Here is an 11,873-nt window from a genome sequence, read left to right as displayed (position 1 = left end):
AGCGGAGCCAGAACAAGATCTCCTGCAGGCGGTGTGTCTGGCAGGTGCCCAGGGAACAGAGGCGCCCGCGGTGCTGCGGGGCCTGGCGCGGGGACAGTCTGGGAAGGGGACATGGGAGGTCAGGTTCAAACAGTCCATTCGAGATTTGTGCATGAGGGAACTCAGGCCCCCTCCTAGACAACAGGGCGGACATCCACATTCCCAACCCATTTCACAGATGCAAACACGGAGGCCCCTCAGGCCTCCTTCCCACCCCACCTGCCTTTCTCACCTGCCCGGCGGAGTCTGGGGCCCCCAGGGCACAGGTGAGGAGAAGCAGCAGCAGAGGGAGGTGGGAAGTCATCATGAGGCCAGCTCAGAACGGAGAACACCGGCCCTTGAAGTGCTCCTACCCTTGTCCCGCTTCTGAGCGCCCACGTTTGGAGGAAGTAGTCAGGGGAATAGGGACCCAGAATTGAGTCCACGCGTAGACGAGTCCACAGCCCAAGAGCAGCCCTCACCCGTGTGCTGGCCCCACCGCCGCGCCCTCCGTGCCCCTGGGAGCGCTCTGGACACCCGGCCCCTTTAAGGCCGCCAGGACGTGGGGGCGGGCCACTGGCCTGGCAGGTGGCAACGCTGCAGCTGGGTTCCAGGAAAGGGGGTGGGGGCAAGGAAGTGCGCCACCCCCACTACACCGTGGACACGTCTGGCACAGGGCACAGAGGGACACGCTGGGTCCATGGGGTCTTGGGGACTGGGCAAGGAGCCAGCTGCAGACATGACGCATTGGCAGGTGTGGGCAGGGGACACCCAGCCCTGGCACAGGTAAGACGTGGTCAGCAGCCCCAGGGGAGCAGGAGCTAGGATGGATGGGACAGGGTGGGCAAGGGGGGCAGATGCGGCAGTGCACACGGTGGGGGAGGGGCGTGACAGCCCTGGGAAGGCAGGGGCAGTTGGGGCCTTTTAGCATAGGGAGGCAGCGGGAAGTAACTCCCCCACTTCCAGGCAGGTGGTGGGAAGCCAGATAGACCCCCACGGAGATTTTCTCTGCACTCCTCCAATGCCACCCCCAGCTCCCAGCTCAGTTTCCCCAGCTGTAGAGTGCAGGCCTGCGTCAAGGCCAGGGGGCCCTGACCTGGCCTTGGAGGGTCCTGGACAGGAAAAAACAGCCCCGGAGGAACAATGTGGAAGGGGAGGGAGGCGGCTGAGCTTTCTGGGAAACCTGAGGGCCCAGACGTGCTGGGAACCCAGCCCCAACCCCCCACGGCCCCCCAGGGCAGCTGGAGGAGGCGCCCTGGCCAGCGGGGGGCGCGAGGGCACAGGGCTGGGGGAGGCCCTAAGAATGGGGATGCAGACTCTGGGAAATGACGTGCTGGGCACGGAGACCCCAAGAAGGGCCTAGGGCAGAGTGGGGGGCCAGGGCACAGCAGTCCCGGCACCCGGTCAACACCCGCAGAGGGCTCCCCAGCCGCCGCCCCCGGGAAGCCAAGCCACATCCCAGCTGAGGATTTATTGGCGTAAATGCAACCATATAAAAACATAAGTTATGAAAAACACAGTCACGATGTGCCCCCCTCCCCCAGCCCAGACCCCTAAAACCCCCTTCTGCAGGAGGGAGGAAGAGGAAGGGGGAGCCCCCACCACGCTGAGGGGCGCCCGGCCCGGCCCTCAGCGCATCCGGTAGTCGGTGGAGCAGGACAGCTCGCAGAGCTGGCCCTTGAAGTCCAGGTCGATGGTGAAGTCCAGGTCGCGCTGCGGAGGAGGGTGTGAGGGTGGTGAGCCGCTCGCTGCCACCCCACCTGCCGCTCGCTGCTACCCGCCCGCTGCCACCACCACCTGCCGCTGCCACCCTACCCGCTGCCCCAGCCACCTTAAGACCCCTGGGGCCGAGCTCAGAGGTTTCTCCCCCCAAGGCCATTCCGACCAGCTACTTCCTCTGCCAGGCACTTCTTCCTTCTTTGTATAAACAGTAAACCCCTGGACTGCTTCCTCCTCCAGGTGCTGACCCAGTTTTCTCCCCTTCAGACCCTCCCAGGGTCCCCACTTCCTCTCCTCCCAGGCTGCCTGGAAGCCAAGCTCCCTCCTGCCCATCACCCGCCCGCCCCCTCCCTCCCTCTCCACGGCTGGTGGCCTCCAGCCTTTGCCCCGGGGCCTGCCAGGTGTCAGGAGGCCCACCCCCCGCCCCGGCCCCTGCTCCTCTGCCTGCGCCCCTGTCCGCACAGCGACCCCGGAAGTGCTCAGTCTGTGTGGCCAGGCCTGGGCCCCAGGTCTCTGGCCTGCCGCGGGCCGAGCCCGCACCCCGCCCGCAGGGCCCGCAGCGCCCGCCCGGGCCTCACGTTGTTCTTGGCGTTGGGCCGCATGCCGATGGTGCCAAAGATCTCCTCGCCCGTCTTGACGGTCAGGTAGTCCTCCATGTAGAACACCGTCTGCTTCCAGTGCGTGTACGGGGACTCGGGGCCTGTGGGGGGCGGGGGGTGAGCGGCCGCCCTCGCCGCCTGCCTCTGGCCTCCGCCCTCACTGCTCCCTCGGCCTGGACACCCCAGCCTAGGGTGAGTCATTTAATCCCAAGATGGGGAAACCGAGGCACAGCCTGCTCACGGGTACTTTCCCGCAGCCATGTATCTGCAGCGCCCTCTGTCCCCGGGGCTCCCTGGGCCCCCGCTTCTGGCCCGTGCGCAGCCCCCGCCCGCCGCCCTCTCACTGGTGGAGAAGCCGGTCCTCTTGTGGCAGCGGGTGAACTCGATGTTGAAGTAGGCCACGAGGGCGTGGACGTAGTCGTTGCGCTTCACTTGCAGGCAGAAGGGCGAGGTGAAGGTCAGGTCCTCCACCTTCACGGTGTAGATGTCCACCTCCTGCGGGCAGCCCCCGTCAGTCACGCCTGCCTGGAGTCCCCAGCTCTGTGCCGTGGGCCACGCACCCTCGGACGCCCCCCACCCCCACTGCCCAGGCACAGCAGCCTTCCCCCCGCCAGTGCCCACCGCCGGCACCCACGCTGCCCCTTCCCACTGGCCGCCTCCCACCTGGCTTCAGGCCTCTGCTCTTCACTCGCCGGCCCCTGTCCCCCACACCCAGCCAGGTGTCCAAACCAAAAACCTGGGGTTCCGCACTAGATCCCACTTGTTCCCTTCTTTCCCACCTCCAAGCCCCAAGCCTGACAGTCCTACTTCCTGAATAGGGTGGGAAGTACTTCCTACCCAGAACCCCCCAGGGCCATGCCCTGCTCCAGGCCACCACCCTCTCTCAACTACAGGAGCCTCTTCCCAGGGTGCTTTGCATCCACCCCCCATGCCTCCCCATGCCCCTTTCCTGACACGTAATTCTCTCAGCGCGAACCCCAGGGTTCTCGCCCAGGCAGCCGGCTCGGAGTCCCTGCCTGCACCACCTGCCCTCAGGCACCCACCCGCTCCCTCACCAAGCCCCCCCGCCCACCACGCCAGCCCGTCCTGCACTGGCTGCACTCCTCCCTCACCCCACGTGATTCTGGGGCTCCACGGCCTGCCCTCCTGAGGCTGGGAGCTCTGGGGTGGCCAGGCAGTCCTGACCCCGAGCGTCCCCAGTGACCTGGGGACTCGCCTGCCCCCTGCTGCACCTGGGGACCCAGCCCGACGCCCAGCAGGGCGGGTGAAGCTCTTAGGGGACCTGATTCGGTGGTTCCAACGGCCCAGGCGGCCACGACCTCGGGAAGGCCCCTCCTGCCCCGGCACCCATGCGGGGCTTCCAGCCCCGGGGGACACCCAGCCCCCGCCCGCTCACCTTTATGAGGCAGGCGTTGGTGACCAGCTGCTTGGGGTCCACCACGTCCACCAGGGGCTCCTTGATGGCCACGTCTTTGATGCAGGACATGTCAAAGCCATAGACGTTCTCCCACCCTGGGGAGGCAGCAGGAGGGTAAGCCCTGCCCGGGCCTGGGCGCCCGCCCGCCCGCAGCCCCCCTGCTCACAATGGATCTTGTAGTCTTTGTACTGCCGGTCCTCGATGGCTGTCACGTAGAGCGTGGCTCGGTCGGGGAAGATGAGGCCGTCAGGCGCCTGTGGAGGGACAGGGTGAGGCCGTGAAGGCAGGGGCCCCTCCCTGGGCCTTCAGGCCTCGGGCCCCCCGTTCTCCACCCCTGCCCACTCCGGTCTGAGCCAGTCACCTCCCACCTGGACCCCTGCAGCGGCTCCTCCTGGGGTTCACTACTGGGGCTTCATCCCCAGGTGGCCACCAGGGGGCGCCCATGGACCCAGGTCCCCACCTGCCCCTCCACTGCTTAGGACCCTCCCGGGCTCCTCCTGAAGGAGCAGCAGTCCCCCCAGGTCCTGCGCCAGCTGCACACCCCTCCACCAGCCCTTCCCTCCAACCTCACCTCCCACCGCTCTTCCAGACCCTCGTTCCACTCTGGCCACACTGGCCTCAACACGCCACTAACTCGCTCGTACCCCAGGACCTGTGCACTGGCTCTTTCCTCTGCCCAGAACGCTCTTCCCCCGGAGCCCTGCGGGGCCTTCCATGCTTCGCCCGGTTCCCAGGCACCTCCTAGCCCCTCTGCATCCCTTTGCCTGTTTCTTCTCCCAGCATCAACATCCTAGTGACACTGTCACCCGGTTCCATGCCTACCCTCCCCTGGCTGTTGGCCTTCCAGCACCTGAGCGGTCAGTCGCCCGCGTTAGCTCCCCTCGGCGTGGGCCACCCCCGCCCCGCCAAGGCCTCACCAGCCACTTGTCACGGGCATAGAGCACGGTGTTGAGCATGGACTCATAGAAGAGGCAGTAGCCCATCCACTCGCTGATGACGATGTCCACCTTCTCCACAGGGAGCTCCACCTCCTCCACCTTCCCTTTGATGATGGTCACCACTGTGGGTGAGGGTGGCAGTCAGCCCTGGGGACCTCCCGGAGTGTCCCTAGGGCGCTGGATGGGAGCACTTTCCAAGAACTGCTGCTGAAGACACACCCTGCTAACTCTGCTCTAAGGCCCAGCCTGCACTCTGGTCCCCCTGGGCCCTGCGTGGCCGAGGCAGTGGCAGAAGCTTCACGGGGATGGGGGACGAGGTGACGTCGAGAAAGAGACACAGAGAAGGGCTTACAGGCGAGCTGAGGTCACAGCGGCGATTTGCTGCCACGTGAAAACAGTCCCGAGAGCCGAGCGCTGAGACTGGGAGCTTGCTCACCAGTGTCCCTGAAGGGGAGGCGCGCCCCGGGTGTCCGCCTGCGGCAAGCCCTCACGCTGGGCAGCTGCCCTCCTCCAGCATGCCCTGCGCCCTCCACGTGCTGGTGCGAGTGCCGAAGGGTGGAACGGCTACGGGAGGCCGTCTGGCGACACCTACCCAACTTTCTAATCGGTTCCTCAAAAAGCCAGAGAATTACCATCCGACCCAGCCAGTCCGCTCCTATGTGTACACCCCGGAAAAACGGAAAGCCAGGATTCGGACAGACGCTCGTACACCAGAGTTCACTGCAGCGTTATTCACGACAGCCAACAGCAGGACACAAGCCAAGCATCCACCAAGTGACTGGCCGAACAAAAGGTAGACTATCCACACGATGGAGCATCACTCAGCCATCAGAAGGAATGAGGTTTGGATCCGTGGCATAGCCAGAACACAGAAGACCCAACACGGAGACTCCACCCACACAAACTCTCTAGAGCCATCCAATTCCAAAAGCAGGAGGGAGGGTACCAGGAGCCGGGAGACAAATGCGTGGGGAATGTCTGTTTCATGGATACAGTTTCTACTTGGGGTAAAAAAGTGATGGAAACATGTAGTGGTGACGGCTGCATGACGTTGTGCCTAATGCCACTGACGGGTACACTTTGCTGGAAGGGAATGCTGGTTAAATTCTAAAAAGGATGGCTGAGATGGAGAGACAACTTTTCACTCAAGAGTTGACCACAGGACGCTCCTACTTAAGAAATCAGAGACTGCTTCTTGCCCTAGCCCTTTAAGACTGGGGCCCCAGGCTCACAAGCTCAACCCTCAGACTCGAAGCTGGAACACCACGCCTGCTGCTAAGTCACGAGTCCTCAGCTGCCGCCAGCCCGGAAGGCCACATGGGAGGGACAGCTGACCGTGTGGCCCATCAGTGGCCCCGCCCCCTTGCCGAGGGCCCTAGGGAAGCTGGGAATCACCCACTGTGTCCCCACCAGCCCGTCGTCCTCCCGGGCTCACCGTGGTCTAACTTGTTGGCTTTGACAATCTTCACCGCATAATCAGAGATGCTGGAACACTCGATCTGGGGTCCAGGAAGAAGGGAGGGTGAGCTCCTCCTTGCGGCACCACCCTTGGCCCCATCCTCCTTCTCCCCCACCCCCGAGGCCTGACGCGCCCTCCGTCCTCCAGGCCCACCCGTGGCCCCCAACCCCGACGGGCGCTTCCGCCCCCAGGACTCACCCCGATGACCTTGCGGGCCCCGGCCTTGGCCGCGAACATGCAGAGGATGCCCGTGCCTGACCCCACGTCCAGCACCACCTTGTCCTTGAAGAGGTGCCGGTTGTGGAACATGGAGTTGCGGTACGTGAGGGTGCGCACCTCGTCCTTCAGCATCTCCTGGGGGAGGGCACGACGCCGTGAGGGGACCGGGTCCTCGGCTGGAAAACGGGTGTCCTTGCCCCCACACCTTGGCGGCGTGGCTAGCTGGAGTTCGGGCCCTCCCACTCGCTTCATCTCCTTGGAATGAGTAGTTCCCCTTCTGACTATCTCAGCGGTCAGACAGGGTAGATCAAACTCCCACCTTAGCCAGACTCGACCGTCGCCACCTAAGCCATCCTTGGCTTTAAAACGTCTTTTGTTTTTTAAGAACGATCCCACCTACACTCTGAGACCCCTGAAACTGGGTGGGAGCAGCTGGGGGCGTAGTCCCACCGGTGGTCACTAGAGGGCGACAGGGACCAGCAGGGGGCTGAAGTCTCAGGCGCGCATGCGCACTCTCACCCTGGCCTCGGGAGCGCGGTCTCGCTCCGGGCTAACCTCGGTCTCCAAGGCAACGGCCGGGAGAGGCGCCCCGGGCTAGGCAGGCCTCGCATGCGCATGCGCAGAGGGGCGGCCTGGGCAGGCTAAGCGGCACCCGTGCGTGGGAAAGGCCGCCTCCCCCCTGCCCCCAGCAGCCCGCTCAGGACTCCCCAGCCCAGGACTCCCCAGGCCGAGGAGCTGTCCCAGCTCACCTCGTGGATGCCGAAATGCGCATAGGAGTCGAAGTAGTAATCTTTGGACGTCATATCCTCAGCGTTGGGCTTCTCGCTGCTTTCTGCTTGGCCACAGGACACCTGGGAGGGGGCAGATGGGAGCAGGCATCAATCGGGGGGCGCCCACGGCCCCTTAAACCTCCAGGTCCCTATTTCTCCCTGGAGTGCAGAGCCCTCCACATCTTATCACAGCGACCCTACAGCCCCCACCTGCCATCCTGCCTCCCCCAGGTGACCCAAGCCCTAACACCCCCACTTTCCTCTTGCAGGCCCCCCCAGAGCACCACCCAGGGTACCTGATACCTCAGCCACGCCTACCATCTCTCCAGTCTCTGCCCCCGTCTCTAGCTCAGCCCACAGCTGGGGAGGGGAGGGGAAGGCAAAAGGGGGCAGACACAGGGCAGGGCAAGGGGGGGGGGCTGGAAGTGAAGTTAAGGAAGTAGCCACAGTAGGGAGGCCTGGCAGGGGCCACCAGGCTGGAGGGGCCGGGACGAAGTGTTGGGGGCACAGGGTAGACTGGTTTGGGGCAAAAAGGGCTCTTGGTTAGAAAAGATCTAGTGTGTGGCAGGATATGTATTTATGTGGAGGTGGGGAAGGGTCTCACAAAAGGATATTTACTTCTTCAAGAGGCGGCTGGAGGCTCATCCCATTAGCCAAGGTGGCTACAAAATTCTAGGAGAGAGTAACAGGGAGAAAGGATTAGCTAATGGGAGTGGCGAGGGGCCGGCCAGGCCGGGCTGGGGCTGGGCACCGGGGCTGGGAGGGGGGATGCCTGCAGTTTGTCCTCCTCTCTGGGGGGGAGTGGGGGCAGAGGAAGCAAGGTAAGAGGCAGGGCTGTTTAAGAATGGGGAGGGGGGAGGAGCAAGGACATTTTCCTGTCCCAGCTGTGGCTGGAGAGATGGTGGCCCACCCCCCCAGCAATGCCCCTCACTGGCCAGGCATCTGCCCATCCACCTCCCCCATCCATGCCAGAGCTGGCACCGCCAGGCACAAGGCACTGCCAGCTGTCGCTCCCTCATCTAATCCCCCCAGATTAGGTGACACTTTCTGACACATACCCCCCAACCTGGGGTGCCAGGAATAGCTGCCGGGGGGCTGGCAGGGTGTGCCCAGTGGGCCACGGCCACCTCTGCAAACCAGGCCCTCATCTGAGAGGCTTCCAGAAAGGAGGTGTGGCACACAGGCACCCCAGCCCCGGTTCCTGCCTTGGGCACAGGAAGCCCCGAACAAAAGCAGCTGGACGCAATTCCCCCAGCTCCTTCTTACCCTCTACCTAGGAGGGAGGGGCCCCAGGGAGCAGCGCCAGGCTCTGGACCCCTCTTATGACTGAAAGGGCCCCAGGCCGGGGGCCTGGGGTGTCAGAGCCCATCTCGCCCATTCAGACACCCATCCCAGGCCCCCTCCGGGAAAATATTTCCTCTACCCAGACAGCCCAGACCCAGGTGCCAGCCAAAGGAGAGGGGAGGCACTGAGTGGCCCCCGGGGAGCGAAGGAGGCTGCTTCCCACACTCCAGTGAGGGCTCCGCAGCGGGGGCAATGGCGGTGAGTGAGCACCACTAGACATCTCTTCCAGATGTGACCACCCCCAGGCCCCGGTCTGTTCCCAAGCCTGGGAGACGGGCAGCTGGTGTGGGGACTTCCCCAGGGGGCCCATTTCCCAGTACCACCAATACCACCACCACCAAGAGGCCCTGGCGCCAGTAGGGCTTGAAACACCGTCATGGAACCACATGGCCACACAAGAACTAAACCTCACTGGAAACCACTTCCTGAATCCGGACTCAAGGAGCCCACTGACGGCTTCCAGAAGGCGCAGGTCATCTCCCGACTCTCAAATGCCCCGGGGGAGAGAGAGGACTCCCGGGGAGGGCAAAGCCCGGGGCCTATATCCCGAACACATCCCCTTCTCAGTAGGCACACGCCCTCCAGCCCCAGGAGGCACCCAGAGGAAGGTGGGCTTGGAGCCACGCCCCATGAAAAAGATGTCCCTCCCACACCCAGAAATGGCCACCAGGGGGTGCACGGCGCCTAATCGGGAATGATCTCCTTCATCGAGGCGCACTCCCACCCACAGGGAGGTCACAGGGGCACGCCCCATCCCCCCAGCTCCTAAAACCCCAGGCGGGGTAGAGTCCAGGGACAGGAAACGGGTGGGGCGTGTTCCTCCCATCCCTGCCAGGAGGACACGAAACCTGGACCGACGCCCCAGCAGATGCCCCCGGACCTGCGAGGGGGTGCTGGAGGGACGCGGCGCACCGCCCCACCCGAGAGACCCCCTGCGGCGCGGAAGGCCCCAGGTTAGCTCCGCCTCTCAGCTTAGGTCCCCCGGCTCCGGGGGAGGGGTCCCGAGGGCCTCCGAGGGAGGGTGGGAGCCTCCACTCCGCCCCCCCGGGCGCCCCCTCCCCCGGCCGGGGGCGGGGGCCTTTGTCCCGCACGTGGAGCCCGCGGGGCCACGGGGCATCGCACATCCCCCCTCCCCGTCGCCCGTGCCGCGGCCACGTGGGGGCCCGGCCGGAAGCGCCCCCAGCCCGTCTCCACAAGGGGGGGGGATGAAGCCCTCGGCTCGGCGGGTGCCGCAGGTCCCCGAAAGCTAGGGAACCCCCCCCCATCCAGCGGTGTCCTCGGATCGCGGGCATGCGGAGCCCCTTCCGGGCCGCTGGGCGCCCCCAGCCCCAATCCGCCGCCTCGCAGCCCCTTCCCCATGACCGAGGCAGAAAACCGCGACCCCGGGCCTCCCCCCGCCGCCGGCGGCGCGCCAGGCGCTCACCTCCATGATGCAGTTCGCGGCCTCGGCTGCCGCCCATCTTCACCCGCACCTACTCCTCCTCCGGCCGCCGAGACCCCCCCTTTCTCCGCGCTCCCCCGGGACCGCCTTATACCGGAGGGGCCACGGCCCGCCCACCGCGACCCCGCCAGGAGATCTCATTGGCAATGGAGGCGGCCCGTCCGGGAAATCTGTCTGGCGATTGGGTGAACTGGACGCCTGTTAAAGCGCCAGGGCTTGCCCAGTCTGGCGTGCCGAGCCCCGCCCCCTCAAGTCGACCGGGGATGGGAAAGACCGCCCGTCCATCGCCAGAAGCGCGAGCGGTGATTGGGCAAAGTCAACCAGGAGTTCCCGCCCCATCCCCCCCTGCCCGGTCTCAAAGCTTCCCGGCGGGCCCCGCGCTAGGCGGACATCTTAAACTAGAGCTGTCCATCACCGAGACGGCCCGCCTCCTGAGCGCTGCCATTAGTTGGTCCCAGGGGAGGCGTCACGAGGCCTTCGGCCAGCTCTCGGCGGCGGGCTGGTCTCAAGGAGAACGCGGTGATTGGCCCTCGAGGGAGGAAGGTAGGATTTTGGCTCCAGCGATTGGCTCACAGGAACTGTCACTCATCTTCCCTTCGGGGGCTTCTCCCAGCCCCAGGGGAGTCCGAGGGAACCAGGGCGCCTGTGCCCATTTGCCTGAGGGAAGAAAGGAAGCCCCGGGAAGCCCACGGAGAGGGAGGAGTTCTCTGCGTTCCCCAAACAAGTGCGAAGTAGCACTTAACCCCCCGTCTTCTGCTCAAGTGGTCTGTTTATTAAACCCCCAGCGCCTTCGCCCATGCCCCGCCCCAGGCAGAAACACCCTCGCCCCTGGACGCCACTTCCTCCGGGAAGCTTTCCTGGAGTGCAGGAAAAGTTCTCCATGGATCGGAGATGGGTGAAAGGGGCTGGCTTCATGGACCGCCTCTCCTGGCTCTCACCCCACCACCCTCAGTCCAAACCCCGCTCCAATGCCTAAATGAGCCGCATGTAGTATCTCCGGGCCAATGTGGAGGCTGGTGGGACACCTGGCATGCCTTGCTTGCTGGCGGGCGCCTCCCATTAAAATCTACAAGATCTCCTCGTTGTTAGCCCCTCTGTGATACTCCTGTGTCCCCCCAAGCCGCTGTCCTGGGGGCCCCAAATAGGTAGGGCGCCACCTAGTCCGCGGGCCTGGCCGCCCGGGCCCCTGCCACCCGCAACTGTCAGGCCCCAGGCGCGCCCAGACCCTCCTCTTCCACCAGGACCCTTAGCTCAGATTCCTCCGGGCCTCCCTGCCTCCAGTCCCCCCTCGACTACCTCCCATCCCCACCGCCTGACCCCGATCCGACCCAGCCCCGCCCCTGCTCAGGGCCTCCCCCGGCCCCCCATCACTGACCCCCCTCCCAGTTCCCGCCATCCGCCTTCTGTGCTGGGGTCGGGATACTTCCTCCCGCCAGCGGGGCGGCCCTTCCTCACCCTTCCAGGCCTGTCACTTTGTAGCTATGGCCACCGAGCTGGAAGGCTTCAGAGGCGCAAGCCCTGCGGGAGGGGCTGTTACTGCCCCTGTCGTGCAGATGAGGAAGTCGAGGCCCGGTGGGCGCCTAGTATGGCTGAGCAGGGTTTTGATCCCGGGGAGTCTGGCAACAAATTATCTGCTGAGCTTTATCCTTCCTCCCTCCCTCCCTCCCTCCCTCTCATCTCCCTATCTCCCTATTTCATAATAATCTGCACCTATTTAAATGTAGTTTGTTGAGTTGGGATACACACCCCGGGTAACCGCCATCGTATTCCATGTAGAATAGATGCTTCACCCCATCGAGTGCCCTTGTGACCCTGTCCATTCAATACCTCCTTCATCCAGCCCTGGAAACAACCACTTTCTGCTTTCCGTTGCTTCAGTTTAACTTTACCTTTTCTAAAATTTCACAGGGTTAGGAATGATCCAAGATGTACTCTTTAGAGTCAGGTTG

The 11,873-nt window shown here is 64.5% G+C and overlaps 1 protein-coding gene across 4 annotated transcripts; it reads right to left on the bottom strand.

Moving 5' to 3' along the window:
* Nucleotides 1-1,474: 1,474 nt before the first annotated feature.
* Nucleotides 1,475-10,053, bottom strand: PRMT1 (protein arginine methyltransferase 1). 4 transcript variants are annotated; one of them, XM_058280617.2, is made up of 11 exons: nucleotides 9,907-10,029; nucleotides 7,758-7,811; nucleotides 7,119-7,220; nucleotides 6,349-6,504; nucleotides 6,127-6,190; nucleotides 4,671-4,813; nucleotides 3,920-4,007; nucleotides 3,733-3,848; nucleotides 2,681-2,831; nucleotides 2,316-2,437; nucleotides 1,475-1,731 (listed from the first exon to the last, which is right to left on the bottom strand). In XM_058280617.2, the coding sequence occupies exons 1-11, from the start codon at nucleotides 9,910-9,912 to the stop codon at nucleotides 1,648-1,650; spliced, it is 1,086 nt and encodes a 361-aa protein (XP_058136600.1). In that variant the 5' UTR covers nucleotides 9,913-10,029; the 3' UTR covers nucleotides 1,475-1,647. The 4 variants fall into 4 exon arrangements, with proteins under 4 accessions (XP_058136600.1, XP_058136602.1, XP_058136603.1 ...); XM_058280619.2 differs by lacking the exon at nucleotides 7,758-7,811 and having other exon boundaries at nucleotides 9,907-10,053; XM_058280620.2 differs by lacking the exons at nucleotides 7,758-7,811; nucleotides 9,907-10,029 and adding an exon at nucleotides 7,458-7,556.
* Between the last annotated feature and the right edge of the window lie 1,820 nt (nucleotides 10,054-11,873).

The sequence above is a fragment of the Dasypus novemcinctus genome, chromosome 18, assembly GCF_030445035.2.
Source record: "Dasypus novemcinctus isolate mDasNov1 chromosome 18, mDasNov1.1.hap2, whole genome shotgun sequence".
Taxonomy (NCBI): Eukaryota; Metazoa; Chordata; class Mammalia; order Cingulata; family Dasypodidae; genus Dasypus; species Dasypus novemcinctus.
The sequence above is the reverse complement of the archived record's forward strand: the minus strand, read 5'-3'. Positions and strand labels throughout refer to the sequence as shown.